The sequence below is a fragment of the Primulina tabacum genome, chromosome 9 (assembly GCF_025594145.1).
Source record: "Primulina tabacum isolate GXHZ01 chromosome 9, ASM2559414v2, whole genome shotgun sequence".
Classification (NCBI taxonomy): domain Eukaryota; kingdom Viridiplantae; phylum Streptophyta; class Magnoliopsida; order Lamiales; family Gesneriaceae; genus Primulina; species Primulina tabacum.
In genome coordinates, this window is record NC_134558.1 from 1,015,486 (window position 1) to 1,032,614 (window position 17,129).

The 17,129-nt window shown below is 34.0% G+C and overlaps 1 protein-coding gene across 1 annotated transcript; it reads right to left on the reverse strand.

The window, feature by feature from the left end:
* Window positions 1-3,588: 3,588 nt before the first annotated feature.
* Window positions 3,589-5,476, reverse strand: LOC142556550 (small COPII coat GTPase SAR1A). The gene is made up of 3 exons (XM_075668011.1): window positions 5,223-5,476; window positions 5,006-5,137; window positions 3,589-4,071 (listed from the first exon to the last, which is right to left on the reverse strand). The coding sequence occupies exons 1-3, from the start codon at window positions 5,349-5,351 to the stop codon at window positions 3,751-3,753; spliced, it is 582 nt and encodes a 193-aa protein (XP_075524126.1). The 5' UTR covers window positions 5,352-5,476; the 3' UTR covers window positions 3,589-3,750.
* Between the last annotated feature and the right edge of the window lie 11,653 nt (window positions 5,477-17,129).

Consider the following 17,129-nt stretch of genomic DNA (forward strand, 5'->3'; position numbering starts at 1 on the left):
CCTCTGTATCTGCTCTTGAAGACTCCGAAGATGAACCTGATGCAGAGATGCAACAGGAATTTGTAGAAAATAGGCCTGAGCCGTCCAGCAGTTCATCTTCCACATCTACGGATGAAGATTTTGATGATAGTGTTGATAATGAAGCTGACAATGACGATGTTGCAGCTGATTTTGATGACATTCTGGACAAAGACTATTTGAGCAAAGCCTTCTCAACTAAGTCCTACACTAAAAAATCTCTGGCTCAAGGGTCTGTGTATGCCAACAAAGAGTTCCTAGATGAGAAGAACGTGGATAAAGATGCCTATTCTAAGCAGAATTTGGTGGCTTTTCTCAAACTCTGCAGATTATTCTTGGCCGTTTTTACAATGGTGTCATACTGGTGTAAGCGTGTTCTTGAGTTCTACACCAATATTTCACCCGGTGTAGGTCATGAAAGGTCAGGTGTAAATTTTGTAACATTTTTATTCGAGATAGAGTACGATTTCAGTCCCGGATCATTAACAAACTCGACCATATTCCTGCTGATACAGAAGAAGTTCTCCAACTGACATTCATGAGGTTACTTCAGTATTAACCTGGGTTTGATCAATCGATTTTGATCACATCCAAACCGTCTGTCTGCTGTGAATTTGACATCGTTTTACTATGTTCTTCACAAAATTGCAATATGCAATTGGACTCTTTTAACAAACTCTACAGTGGTGACAAGACCACAAGTCTTGGTTCAATTTTCCACTGGTACTCAAGGTACCTTTAATTTTGAGAAATTGTTCTTCAAAGCAATGCTTCAATTTGCTAAGAGAGGATTCAAATATTCAAAACTACATTCTCCCTCGTTGATTTATAGGATTCTTGAGTCTCAAGGATTTATTAGAGACATTGATAAACAATTGTCCGGTCAATAAAAGTTCTAGAGAGGTGAGACGAGCGAGATACGATAGATTTTTTTGAAGAACTCGCAAAGACTAAGTATCTTTGTTTTACTGTGTTATCATGACATGTTGGAGACATTTGAAGACAACATCCGTACATAGTGTTTATTGGATAATTGGTTTGTTGCTCTGAATTTTGACTACACAGATTTGCATTCTTTTGTTTTTGTTATTTTTGTTATTGATATTTTAGGACACAATTTACTTCATTGACTTGTTAAGGAAGACAATTTTTCGTTTCTTCACTAGTAAGTTTTGTAAACTTAATTTCTTTTCTATTGATTATTTTTACCTGAGACATTGAACAAGTGTGTTAACTTGTTTATAAAATCTCTGTATTACTTTAATTATTTGTGTGTTATATTATTCCGCTACTTGTTTTCACAAGGTGCTACAATATTCGAGACAATATTTATCTGATATGCACAATCCTTACTATTATATTAAACAAAACACTTTCAATATTATCAATCGAACAAGATATTTTTTTCGTCATATGGTTGAAATGTGAAATTTTGTAATTTTAGTCATGTAAGTGGCTTTGGCTATTATAATCTTCCCAACCATGATTTTGACATGTTTTAATTTTTAGTCTTGTAATTTGTTCAAATTTGGTTTTTATCCACTAACATGAATTTTTTTGGTCCTTTTTTGCCGAATATTATTTATTTGAGATCGATCATCTTCTATATGGTTTATGTAGCAATAATAAACATATGTAATGTAGATTAAAATTAATCTAAGTATTAAAATAAAAGAAAAATAAAGCAAAATGTCACTCATTATTTCAAAATGTGAGGAAAAAATTTGTCATTATTTTTGCTTAGCTAGATTTTAATGAGTATACTATAGAATTAATTCTTACCAAATAAACTAAGTAGCAGATCGTCAGTGTCAAATAAATAATATTCAATGGATTTAATTGTTTCGGGCGACAAAGGGTCGAAACTAACAAAATCCAAGTTAGTTGATGAAATCAAACTTGGACAAATTATAAAACTAAAATCCATAACTAAATCACAAATTTTCTTTAAAATGCGTATTAAATTATGGATGAAGAAAAACATTTGACGTAATTTAATTTATTTTACTGTAGCGCAAACGCATGAACTCTTTTGACAAAGAGCATCTCGAAGTTAAGAATGTTAATTATCTTAGAGATAGTGATATTGATGACAGATATACATACAGAATTTGCATTTTCAGACAATCTTTTAACTTTGTTATCTATCATTTCCATATAACAAGAACCAAATGCATTACATAAATTAATTTAAAAATAAGTTTCATAATAGATTATCAAATAAATCTATAATCAAAATATTTATTACTTTTTTTTTAAGTGATGACTTGGTGGAGTATATGCAAAGTGTTCTTCATTTGATCCACATGTGAATGGAAAGTTTCAAATTTTTGTGCCTGCAGACATCACATGCTATATCGTGCGAACCACAAACATGCACCAATTCCTGTCATCCTTAAATTCATAATCATATAAGTTAACATAATGGACGCCAAAGTCAACAATAAAGACAATTGACCGATAGTGGAGAGACTATGGTTAAATGGAAAGAAAAATCATCCCAATCCCAGTTTTAAAACTCACTACAAACAACACGTGCTTAAATTAAATAATTATGCTCCGACAACAACCATATGTATGCTTCACATTAATATTTTATGGGATCTGCACATGTGAATTTACGTGATTTTCTTGCTAAAATTATAGGGGAAATATGAGCTATTAGTTCGCAAGTGTGACCTTATTTTTTCTCATTCGCTATTAAGCAGATAAGTTAAAGTGGTAGCGTGTGCTTATTTGCAGTGTTTTAAAAAGCCCGCTTAAGCTTGAAGCTCGATAAAAACACACCGCAGAGAAAAGCAGAAAAAAAAGTGGTTAAATTGTAGTTTGACCGAATTAAGCGTAATTAATGCGTTTAATTAAATGTGCTTAAGTACAAATAATCACATCTATTTATTTTTAAATTTTTTATTTTGAAGGTATGTCTTTTTATTTTAAAATAATAAATTAGTTTATAATTTAGATGTTTATTTTTTTAATTTAATTATGATTAAGCATGTCTGATAATGATTTGACAAATATTTAGCATTTTTTAAAGTGGTCTAGTTGCAAAAACAAATAAAGATTATAATTTTGAGATTTTTATGCTTTTATAAATATGAGAACTAATGCACCAGACTTAAATTTATCATATTTATGCATTATTTTATCTATTTATTGGTTTGAGATAATTACAATTATACTAAAAAAACGTTATTTCACGCTTAATCCACGCTTCGGGACGCTTCACGCTTTTTAGAACCTTGTTTATTTGTGAGGAGTGTTGAAAAGATTTTGTGATTCCACAATAACATGCAAACACTTGCTATTAATTATTATCATGTTAAAAAGCTTTTTAGACCGATAGTATATAAATCATGCTGAGAAAAAAATTATATATCTCGTTTTGTATCAATAGCCTTAATGCTATGTTTTGTCATTGTATTGAAAACGAGACGTGGTTTCTGGAGAATGAAAGCAAAACATTAGTAGTAGTAGTCATCGTCGTCGGACTGGGATCTTGATAAATTTGGTCGAGTCCCAAGCTACGAGACGTTTTGCTCCAGTCAAATTATTTGTAGCACAGCAGCGGGACCGATCAAATTTTCACTTCATATCACAAACGCAAACCAGAAGCATACATAGTTTTATCCACTACAAAAACATAAAATGAATGATTCTTCTCGCCTTGTCATCATCATATCTTTATCGGTCTCGAAACAACAATTATAAGACATCCTACAGATAATGATCTTATTTTATGTATTGAGATACCCATTTAAAGCCGTCACCATACCCCATTTTGCGCACGATACTGCACATGAAAACTTCCAATGGCCTCACATTAGAATCCGCAAGATTTACCTTCCCTTTTCCTGTGGTTATGCCAGTGAGGCCAAGGTGATATCGCAGCTCATCTTCCGAGGCAGCGTATGGTATGTCGATCTTGTTCCCCAAAATGAGAAAAGGGACACTGGCAAGGGACTCATCAGAGAGAAGAGCGTCTAATTCCTTTTTGGATTCTGCAAAACGTTCCTTGTCATAAGCATCCACCAGATACACTACAGCATCAACCTGTTATAGTAATCAAGGAAAGAATTTCAATATTTCAAAATGCTCCCGGTGACAAAGACATGGGGAAATTTGCTAGAAACTTCAATGGTAGCATATGTTTGAAGCCAAACAAATTTTTCGCATTCAACAATATTAGTGGACCTCAGGTTTCTATCTCATACCATGAGTCACCTCATTGACATTCATACACCAGAGACACATTTATTGAAAAGCACTCGTACATATATACAGGAAAGTGTTGGATCATAACTCAGGGAAAAAGAATTGATGGTTGCAAGAGTTGGCTAATCCAAAACTATGTGGTCGTACAAGTTAATAAGCATTTGGATGTGACGCTTGCTGTCACCAAAAACAAGTCACGGTGCATAGATAAAATGAAAAATATCACACATATGCAGCCAAACAAGAAAATCACAATTGCAGAACAGTTCAAGCATACAATAATATTTGCTGGAATACAAACAGATGAGAGAATAAATGCGACCAATTCCAGGAGCTATATCACCTTACATCTTTCAGCCAAAAATGCTAACACTACAACTACAGGTCTAAAAAAAAAAGAATACCCAACACTCAAACCTATGAAGTAAAAATAGTAAAATACCACTCCACAAACGATTACCAACCAATTGTGCACCACGGAATCACATAGATCACTGGAAACATTAGCTAAAGCTGGAGATAGCCAAACGCAAGGCAGGGACAAACACAAATGCAGGAGTATGAGAGTCACCAAAAATACACAGTCGCTACACCTCATCTTCCCTCGCCTCCCTTCCAAGTTAAATTTCTAGTTCTTCCCCTGCCTAGATCAATTCATCTATATATACACTTAAATTCAAGGCTTCCCCTAAAAGTCACAATTTCATTAAACTTCACAAGCGCAAAAAATGAAATCACCACAAAACTACAGCATACAACAAATTTGACCTACCTTGGCATAGTAATCCTTCCAAACTCTGCGGGCGATCTGATGCCCTCCCAAATCAAAAGCCTTGAACTTTATCTTCCCAATACTCAGCTCTTCCGATGTCGGATATTGGGTCGGCTGATGCTGAACTAATCTCTGCATCGACCAATCACCGAATCCAATTACTAAGCATAAAGAAACAAGATAAAGTAAATAATAATTGTAATCTTAACAGAGATACCTCGTCCTTGAGCATGTGGAGAAGGGTGGTTTTGCCGGCATTATCGAGGCCAAGAAACAAGATCTTGGCCTCCTTTTGCAATAATCCTAGGGATGCCAACACGCCGTAAAACCAGTCCAACAGGAACATTTCGCCAGATCGCGATTCCTACAGATCTGGACTGGATTTTCCCCTTCTGTGGAGAGCTTGAATTCGAGAAGCGACTTTTTCAAGATTTGATACGCTATCATTCTTCAGCGCTTTTCGAACGGGTTTTTATATTATATTATATTATTTAATTACTGTAAATTTACCAAAACCAATATTATATATATAAATACTTTTTCGGTAATAAGATGGATCGTGTCTCGGGATGGCATAAGGTGAAGTAGTCTCGTCCCTGAATCTATAAAACCCGTCCTATCTCCTCCCCCGTCGTAATTGAGGATTCCTCGTCCCCGTTTTTTAAATATTTAAAGATTTAAATATCTTTTTAATTACCATTTTTCCCTATTTACTATATTTTTCAAATCTTAATACGTGGCGTTGTTACAGCTATCGAGTCTGCCCAAAAGCATAGAACTATGCAAGGTTTTCCGCTTATATACCATTGATCTAATTTTTTTTTACTTGCTCATCATATTTTCATAAAATAAATTAAACCTTTTATCTCTTAGACCGGAATGTCATCGGCTGCATACATCAGATTTTACAGACAGCTCCTTACAGTCTAACCACATAGTCACAACATATGGTTTCTGACGTAGATCTCTTCAACGGTACTTAGCACAACCATGTATTGTTCGTAACTCAGTGTGTATAGTACATGGATTCAATTTGAAAATAATACATGAGAGATGCTAAATGTCTTGATAATTTTATTCAAATATACAAAATATTATTACATAATAATTAACATCATAAAGGGAAGAGAAACTTGTTTAGCTACTGAAATCGAAGCATACATAAATTGAAACTATTGCAAGTTTTATTTTGAAAGAAAATGAAGAGGGTACTGTCATCTTTCTTTTGCTTTAATACATATAGAGACATCGGTGGATCAATTCCGAACTTCAGACTTGAATTATTTCTTCACATTATTGCAATTTGTGGCTGACGGCATCTTGTGGTAGGTGTATCGTCAAACACTAATCTAGTGGTTCGTCTTTTTGTGCTGGCTGAGTGATCCATGTTCCATCATTAGAGTTGTTGAATCACATGTCTTCTTTATTTTTGTCAGAAAATCTTTTCTTTTGTATGCTCCCCAAAGAAAACATGACTTGTGTGGACATGTATCATTTGTACTTATCTCTGTTGTATGTTTTCGTTCAGATATTGGCCGGAAACCTTTCCCGAATTCTAGCTCTTTCTGGTTCAAGCATTATGAGCAGATTCTTTTTGACCATCTTCCCATATGATTCATATTATCGAATTTTTGGCGAGTTTTTTTACTCATCGCCAGCTTACTATTCACTGAAGATTTTTTTCTTTTCAATTATTTTTTCTACAAAACTAGTAGTTTTTCATGTCACGGTATTTAAAAAAGATTCATTTATAGAATTTTTGATAAAAAATTTAATAGAAACTTGAATTTGTCTATCTCTGTAAGACAATACCATAATTCTCATGCTCGTCTAGTGGAAATGTCGTCTTCAGTGAGTGATGAAACAAAGGTGTTTCATTTTCTGGTGAATATTTGATGAACTTTTGAATGTTCATGTTTGGTCTCCTTAGCTTGATGAAATGAAATACTTCGTGTGATCCCTTTCCATTGGTTCTAGCGTTACACTAAAAAAATAAAGCTCCAAAATATCTCTCATGTATAAATAATCATTGTTTGCCCATATTTCATTAACAGCTTCCTGAATCAACTTAGATAGTGTGAAATTTTCTGGGAAGCTATTTGATGTAGTATAAACCGGGGCAATCACCCCAAATTCATATCATGTCTTGACCTCCTTAGGATAAGAATTTGTTTCATCCATATCCTTAGAAACTTTCTTGCTATATCAACCCAGATTATGGTTGGTTTGATACATACTCATGTTTTAAATGTCTCCCAGATATGTTGATATTCTTGAAATTGAGAAAATAAAGGTTCGTTAGTACCAACTTTAGATTTTTCATTCTCGTTCTGAAGTCTAAGGTTTTTGAAGCTTCAATTTTTACTTGGGCCGACTCAATTAAAGATGATCCCGACTTAGCACTTGTACAATAGCAATTAAATCCCCTGCTCTATGTGTAGAGCCTTGTTCTCGAAAGCTCTTCTTTTGGGAAGCCACTGATTTCTCAATATCCTGGAAGATAGGCTTTTGAAATAAAGCTATAACTGAGTATAAGCATATAAACAACCTGTAATTCGATTAGAGACAATGCTCTAATCAACTTATTGTAGCTTGCCCGCAACGTTTTCATTTAGGGAACTTGTTGTACTTGTTTTGAAACATTTCAAGGTGTTTTCCTCAAATACCTCTGTATTTTAATGATGGCATCCACATCAGCGTTGTCTATCTCATGTTAAAAAATCTGCAAAAATATTTTCATGTGATTTAATAATAGCAATATAAAAAATATAATTTTGACATAAGTCTGGCATCTTAATAATCTAGCATTCTCGGGTTTAGATTAAATTCTATTTTTTGAGAAAGTTTTTACAAGAATATTATCAATTTTTAAGATAAATTTCTTTGCAAGTAAAAATAATGATCATTTTTTAAAAGTTTTTTTACTACATAAAATTCATGTTTGTTGATATGCAATCGTATGGCTTCTGCCTCTGAGAATATACTTCTTCGATACATGCATGGTTATTCTCCATCCGATGTGAGCTTTATAAAAACCGCATACCCACCAATGATCACTGACATCTATATATAATATTAGATCATCTTTATCTTGAGCAATAGTTATTTTTGGAAGATTTTTACAAATTTATTTTAGTTGACTAAGTCCCTTAATGTGTTCTTCTTTTATATGTATCTTGCATCTTTCTTTAATAATAGACTAAATATTTTCCTATATTTTTTTAGGTTCTTAACGAACATTCCAGCAAAGTTAACAACTCCTAAAAATTTTGAAATTGTTTATTTTCTTTTAGTTCATGTGAAAAATTCTGCATATTTTTTCACTATATGTTCTTGCAGTTTATTCACGAATCATCGAATTCTACTCCAAGGAATTCAATCTTCCTTGTATATATGATTGTAATCTTTTCAGATAGGATTAGTCATTCTTTTTTACAAACTTCAGATAAAAAATAGCTCGAATAGCTATTTAAGGTAATTTTTTCTCCAATTCATTTGGAAAAATTCTTTTTTTCATTGTATATATTTCAGATTCTGAATCAATAAAAGTAGCAAAATATTTCACCTTATATCGCTCATATAACATTATTACTGGATGTGTATCAAGAATAGACTCGTGGTCATTGAATTTTTCACAACCTATCTTCTGCCATGAATTTCATTCCATTTTCTAGATGTTTCCAAATTTTTGTTACTCGAGAAACTTTAGTCCAAGAACCAATTGATCCAATTATTTTCCTGGAATTCTTTTTATATGAACATCCAGATCTTCAATGTTTATCATTCCATTGTATGTTCCTATCAAAATTTTTTCCAAATAGTGTATGGTATTACAAAAAAATTTATTTCTTTATCTTGTAATATCAATATTATTTTGACTTTTGTCCATCCTTCTAAACATCTAAGTTTTCCTAATGTTGAAAATCTTTTTGGTACCAGTTGGGTTTCTTGGACATGTATTTTTCTCCACATATGGGTTGTGATCTTATCTCCTTGAAAAGATATTTTATTTGATTTCAGTCTAAGATTTTGATTCCTTTGCAGTATCAATTTGTCATATATCTTGATATGTGTTTCTTGTATTAAAGGAAACACAATTCTTTTTGGATAAATTACTTGAGCAACTTTTTGAATATTTCTGAAATTTCTATAAATTCATTTTTGATATTAAAAAAAATCAAAATAATCTGTATTAGAAATAGTATATGAAATATGATAGGTAATAGAATATGTCTATTACCTTCTTTCGCCAAAATTTTTTCCTTGAATTTTGATGCAACATCAAGACTCGGCCAAAATATCGATATGTCGGGTTGTAGGAAATTCTTAGGTAGATTATTCATACTATCTTACCTACATAAAGATTCCCTGAGATAGTTCTCAGTATTGAATCTTGAAGATTATCCATCTATTTATAGCATATTGCAATATCAGTAGGTGAATATATTTCATCTTTAAAAGTAGCTTTTATCATTATCTAAACCGCTCTAATATGAATCCAAGACATAGTTCTTGCTACTTCTGATTTGAGCTTCTGTAATTCCTCTTTTAGTTCTTCACAATGAATTAACTGCATCTCCATCTGGTTTCCTTTAAGTTCAACTGGTATTGTCATTTCTCTTCTGAAAACTTTATGGATTAGATAATGCTTTATATTTCTTAGGCTAAGACTTCCTAAGAGATTTTGTACCTATCTTATCGAAAATTCTTGATGTCTCTATAGGCTACGTTTTTTTCATTATCATTTGAACTATGTTATGATATATAGTTGTCTGCTAAAAAATCCAAACAAATCTTTATATGTTTCATGTCGAAACACTTTGTCTTCATTTGGATTCTGATTCTGACTCTTTATCAGAACATTATTGACTCAAGACTTCTTCTTCTTCATATATACTCTCGTATGATGGAATATCCTCAAACTTGTATACTTGAACTAGATCTTGATAATAGAAATTTTCCTCAATCTAGAGTTGAATCAAAGCATCATTATTCTTTTTCTATCATTTTCTGAATAGTTGGTCGAAATATGAACTCTTGCTCCACACCTCCAGCAATTAGAATATTTAAAAATGTCATTAGCTTTAGTGTGAGCTCTTAAAAAAAAATTCTTTGTTGGTGTCCGTCTTGTGCTTCGAGATGAGTTTGATTCTTGGGATGACATAATACTCTTTTATGGTCCACTTATTTGTTTAGATTTATAAGACATGTGTTTCTGTCTAGACCATAGTGTTCTTGTTTTCCAAGAACTTCTACCAATTCTTTCACTTCTGTCAAAAGGAAGAGATATAAAGTTCTTCTCTCTTTTTCTTTTTTGCTTTTTTGCCTTTTTGGCTTATTTCTAATGATTGTTAGAAGATTATTATTTTTCAACATGACAGCGCTTATTAATAAATCTTAATCATTTGTAATTATTTTGTAATGTTTCATATAGAACCATTCTGAAATTTCTTTTATGAAAAGAGGCTCGTATGGCCTGAGTATTTGGATTTCTAAGGATATATCCCCTTATTAACATTTGTCTCCAAAGACTTGGCATTTTGATGAAGAAAAGTTGAGTTGCTATTCTTTGACTCCTCAATTTCATCTATATTTAGTTAATAACATAATATGTTCATCCACTAAACAGATGTCATGTAATTCAAGGCTAAATAGAGCTTGAGTGTGTTTCATTTTCTTTCATGTGTCTTGACTGTTAAAATAGTTTACCTCTATAAACTGTGTTTTAAATAGGGTAGTCATTCTTTCGGCTATCTCTCATTAAGAAATTCTTCGTCTAACACTGAAATTTTTTGGTTTTCACCGAAATCATGTCCTAGGAGATTTTGATTCATCCCATCAGACTCATTTCTAAAAGCTTAACGAATCTTTCCTTAATGAGATCAAGTGTTCCTACTGCGATTCTCATAGCCGATTTCCAATCATCTATGAAATTTTCTCTGGTTTTGAATTCCCGTACATCAAGGTTGTAAAATCCAAGATTTTTATTTAATCGTGATAGTATTTTGTAACTAGGATTTTTCGCAATCGTCAGGTATCTATCTCATTATAAGATGTAATATTTGCAAGATTATCTAAGTTGAGTGGATAATTTTATCGTATACAATATTTTGAGCTCAAGATTTAAAATATTATTGTGTGTACATTTTCGAACTTACGAACAGATAAAGATCCAAGATTTGAGATGATTTTGAGTTAAGAAGATAAAGATCTAAGATTTGAGATGATATTGAGATAATAAGATAAAGATTTAATATTTGAGTTGATACTTGAGATACCGGGATAAAGATCAAGCAAAGGATAATGTGATCCACTAGATTTTGAATTCATGGGTATTTTTAGTGTATAGTTTCGAAATAATCAAGATCTTGGATAAAAGATTTATAATTATCCTAGATTTAACTTTGATTCCAAATTCAAGCGCGAGGATGATACACGATCAGGATAGCAGTCAACCGCTATAAATAGGAGGGCCCTGTAACTCGAAATTCACGCCTCAACTTCACTCAATATTATCGAGTTTCTCTCTAGTCTCCTTAGGAAATTTTCGAGATTTTGCTCTCGTGGTTCTGCCGAGTATCGAAGCGCTGCTGCAGTCCAAGCCAAGGAAGGAAATTCGAAATTTCCAGTGCAAAAAACCCCCACTCTTTTTCACCTTTTCATCAAGAATCAAGGTAAGTGGGCTTGTTTTAAAGATTAACATTTGTTATGCATGTTTCTTTGTTTTTATGAAAATAAGGTCGAGTACACCTTCTTCTTCTACTCCGTTCTTGTGTTGGTTGTCATGTGGTTTTGGGCACTGTGAGAATTCGACTATATATAGGTGGGAATCTCAACCATGATATGATCCTTACACGGTGGGGATATAACCGATATATGGCCTCGTCCCCTTAGAGGAGTAAAAATTAGGGACTAATATCAGTAAACCATAGAAAGTTGAGGAATCTCAGTATCTGGTCAATGTTATGCATGTGATATGAATGATGGTATGCAAGTGAAATTTTATGCATGTTGTTATATTGTGCTCGAGCGGCCCCCAGCCGCTGAGTATTTCCCAAAATACTCACCCCTTACTCTCCCCTCCCCAGATTTATCTGAAGAACAGGTTGAGGATGAGGAGTCCGAACAATTTTGGGGCTGGTGATTCACGGGATTTATTAATAGCTGTGTTATTTTTGTTATTTTCGAATTTCGTATTTCTAATTCCATTTAAGACGTTTCCGCATTAGTTATTTGAGTTATAAACACATTGGTATTTTTTTTAATAATTTATGAAATAAGCTGGTTTCGGTTTATACTGTACTACGAGGCTAGGTTGTTTTTCGATTGTGTGATTGATGAACAACGCCGATATCGACTAACCCCGGTCGCAGTGCGTGACAAAGGTTAAGAATAACTCCGTAAGGATGTATTGTTTCTAAAACAGTATTCATATATGGTGTTTGGTGCAAAGGGATTTGATTCCTCCTTGATCATGTTCCCACTGGCTGCGATTCTCCACCAGTTTGGAAATCTGTTCGTGATCCTCCCATATTTGTGTCGTAGAATCCTAAACTTTCTCTTGGGGGTTCTTGTAGAGGTATGCTATTTAATAAAAGAATTTTCACCCCCGTCATGTTCATCTTTAGATCTACTACCTCTAGGTTTGCAAAAAACTCTGCAAGATCTTGTAGATCATCAAGACCAATCATCTCTATCATCGTCTTCGGATTATTTTCTTTTCTGAGATATTTTTTATTAGAATGCTCATTTTCTCGTCGTTTGTTAAAGGTTTTTCCATTACTCTAGTCTTCTCTTTTTTATGTACGGTTCGATGCCAAAGGATGACGATAACCTTCCTTCTAATATCCTTTTATTAAAACTTGGCTGTTGTTCTAGAGTTTGAATTTTTGTTTGATTATCCTTTCAAGTTTCAAGAATTATTTCTTGTTTCTCAAAGATTTCTTCAATTTAGGTAGTACATAGTATAGCTTACTGTCATTGTTTTGTATTGTCTTTTCGATTTCTCTAAGATCTCCAGATAATTTAGAGACATATGGAAATATTTCTAGGACACTAGTATTTTGAATAATACATGAGTTCTTTGATTCGTTCCTAGTTCCTCTTGATATCTAACCCCAGTTAGATCTTCTTGTTTTAAATATTCCAAAATAGTTTAATAAAACATGAAAATAATAAATCTCGAACATATGTTCAGATCCATAATTTGATAAAATCTCATCCTCGAACATTTAATGACACAATAATAATATTCTATGTTTGAACTATTTTACGTCAGATCTGATACTATTTTCATGACGATGTATAAATTGAGAATTTTTAAGAATTATGAAGGTTTTTTATTTCCATTTTAATGGCGTAGTATAAATTTGAAATTTTTAATAATTATGGAGGTTATTTAGTAATTTTAAAAAAGCTAGGGGTTTAAACAAAAAATTTATGTCTATCATATATTTAGAACAAAAAAGTTTTGACTAAGTACTGATATTTAACTTGTATTTGGATTTATGGATTTTAGGGTAATTTAATCTTACTATAAAAATTTTTTTTTTCGATTTTAAAAAAAATGTTGATTATTTAATTTGCATCCTGATTGGGATGTAAGCTCCAATTTCCACTGCTCTCGTGATTTTTCATAATGGGAACATGTCACGCCCCGGGATGGGGGTTGATCGACACCGGCGTTGCTCTCAAATTTACATTCGAAAACAACAAGCCTCAGAAGTAAATTCAGAAACCAGTCTTTTTATTCATAAATACTGAATATCTCAAAGTCTGATACAAACTCAAATGTATTAGCAGCAGAAATTTAAAACAGAACATAATATTGTCTTAACAGATGCAGTGGAATCTAATTACATAAATCAGAACTGAGAAAAATAACAGTCTTCTTCACCAGCCCCAGAACTGATGATGTTCTTCTTCTTCTAACAATTCTTCCTCGCTCTTACCTGAGATGGATTTGGTGGGTGAGTGATATGGTTGTCACTCAGTAAGCGGGGGCGGAAATAACTCCCAGTTTTCGAAATCATTTTCATACAGAAATAGTAATATGAATAATATACAGAGATTCTTATTTTCATAACAGAAATAAGTATTCAGTATTCCGAAATAAGTAATCAGTATTCAGTAATTAGTAACCAGAAATTTAACAAGTAAGCACTGAGCACGTTCGTGAATTTCATGGCTAAACTGATATCAATCTCCTATATGTTCTCTCCTCTAAGGGGTGAGGCCGGTAATCAGTAATCAGTAATGTTCAGAATATATATTCCTACCATTAGTTCACTAAGTTCCAGTGCTTCAAAAATCAGAGATCAGAAATACTTAAACATGAATTATCAAATCGATTTCAAGATATTTATACATAGCCCACTTACCGTAATTTGCTAGAGTTTCGGTTGAAGTCTACTGGAAATCTGGTTGCTCTCGTTACTGGATTTTACAGCTCGAACAAGGCACTCTCTTAGCTCGAAAATTTAAGTAATAATCTCAAGATTTGTGTAACATCAATTCAGAGACTTGAGGGTGTTATTTATAGGTCCAAAATCTGACTGTTAGACTCCCTATTAATGGCCATAATCTGCATTTAACAGCCTTTATTCCATTTTAAATGCTTCAGTTACAAGTCATGAGTTGAATTAATAACTTGTCTGCTGGAATCTCGTTCTTCTGCTGCTGGATTCTATCTGCTGGAAAATATCAACTTCTGAAATATTAGCTGATGCTGGAATTGTTAGCTTCTGCTGAAATTTTCCTTTGCTACTGAATATTGCTAGCTGCTGGAAATATTAACTTCTTCTGGAGTTTTGCATTGCAGCTGAAATGCTGGAAATTTGGGTTCTCACATCCCTCCCTCCTTACGAGAAGTTTCGTCCTAGAAACTTGGCTATACATGATCCTTAAAGAGATAAGAGTATTGTGCTCGCATCTTTTCTTCCAACTCCCAAGTAGCTTCTCTTTCGGCGTGATTGGACCATTGTACTTTGATAATGGAATAGTTCGTCGCCTCAGTACTTGGTCTTTGTTATCCACAATCCGAATCGGAATTTCTTCATACTTCAGTTCTTCATTTAAATTGCCCTCAACCAACAGTGGTTCAACGTCAAGAATATGAATTGGATCAGAAATATATCTTTTTAATTGTGACACGTGGAAAACATTATGGATCTTTGACATATCAGGGGGAAGTGCTAATCTGTAAGCAAGTGTTTCCACTTTCTCAAGAATTTCAAATGGTCCGACGTATCTGGGATTCAGTTTCCCAGCCTTATTGAATCGGATTACACCCTTCATGGGTGACACTTTCACATATGCCTTTTCTCCAACTTGAAATTCCACGGGTCGTCTTTTCTGATCAGCCCAAGCTTTTCTGTCGATCTTGTGCAGCTTTTAATCTCTCCTTGATCAAAGCGACTTTATCCACTGTTTCTTGGATCATTTCGGGTCCAACAATTGCTTTTTCCCCTACCTCATTCCAATACAGTGGTGATCGACACTTTCGTCCATACAGAGCTTCGTATGGTGCCATTTCAATACTGCTGTGGTAACTATTATTGTAAGCGAACTCGATTAAGGGCAGATGTTCGCTCCAATTACCACTGAAGTCTAGAGCACATGCTCTCAGCATATCTTCTAGAGTTTATATTGTCCTCTCTGTTTGGCCATCGGTCTGAGGGTGATATGCCGTACTAAGAGTAACTTTTGTCCCCATAGCTTGTTGAAAGCTCTTCCAAAATCGAGATGTAAATCTAGGATCTCGGTCAGATAGTATGCTAGCTGGAACTCCATGTAATCGTACGATCTCATTCATGTACAATGTGGCTAGCTTGTCCAAATTATAGTTCATGCGGACAGGTAAGAAGTGTGCAGATTTTGTGAGTCTATCTACGATTACCCAGATGCCGTCATGACTTTGTCTAGACTTTGGTAACCCGACAACAAAGTCCATGGAGAAATGTTCCCATTTTCATTCTGGAATTTCTAGAGGTTGCAGAAGTCCTCCAGGTCTCTGGTGTTCTGCTTTGACTTGTTGGCACACGTGACATTTAGAAACAAACATTGCCACGTCCTTCTTCATTCCATTCCACCAGAAATTTTTCTTCAAATCTCTGTACATCTTGGTACTGCCAGGATGGACTGAAAATTTCGACTTATGTGCCTCAGACATTACTTTTTGTCGAAGGTTATCGATGTCTGGTACGCACAATCGTCCTCTCATCCACAAGATTCCTTTGTTATCCGTCTCGAAATCTGGTGATTTCCCTTCTTTTGCTTGCTCTTTTAGTTTCACCAAAGTGGAATCTCTATCTTGAATTATCTTGATTGTCTCTCGAAGACATGGTTGTGCTGAAAGTGATGTCAGGATCACCTTACTCATATTTTTTCGACTTAAAGCATCTGCTACCTTGTTGGCTTTGCCTGGATGGTAGCTTATCGTCAAGTCGTAATCCTTCATGAGTTCAAACCACCGTCTTTGTCTCATATTTAGTTCTTTTTGAGTGAACAAATACTTGAGGCTTTGATGATCGGTGAATATCTCACATCTAGAACCATATAAATAGTGTCTTCAAATCTTCAGTGCAAATATCATTGCTGCAAGCTCGAGGTCATGTGTTGGGTAATTCTGTTCATACGGCTTCAACTGCCTTGACGCGTATGCAATCACCCTTCCCTCTTGCATGAGTACACATCCTAAACCTCCTTGAGACGCATCACTGTAGATGGTGAAGTCTTTGCCTTCCATAGGTAATACCAACACTGGCGTGGAGGTGAGCTTTTTCTTCAAAGTCTCGAAGCTTTTGTCACAATCTTCACTCCATTGAAATTTAGAGTTCTTCTGTGTGAGCTTGGTGAAGGGTATGGCTATTGAAGAGAATCCTTCAACAAATTTTCGATAATATCCTGCTAGTCCCAAGAAGCTTCGAATTTCTGTCACATTCTTTGGTCTAGGCCAATCTGATATTGCCTCTACTTTCTTAGGGTCCACAGATTCCTGCTGCTGATATTATATGTCCTAAGAATGTGACGCTCTCTAGCCAAAATTCGCATTTCTTGAACTTGGCGTACAGTTCTTTTTTTCTCAGAGTCTGGAGGGTGAGGCGAAGATGTTCTTTGTGGTCTT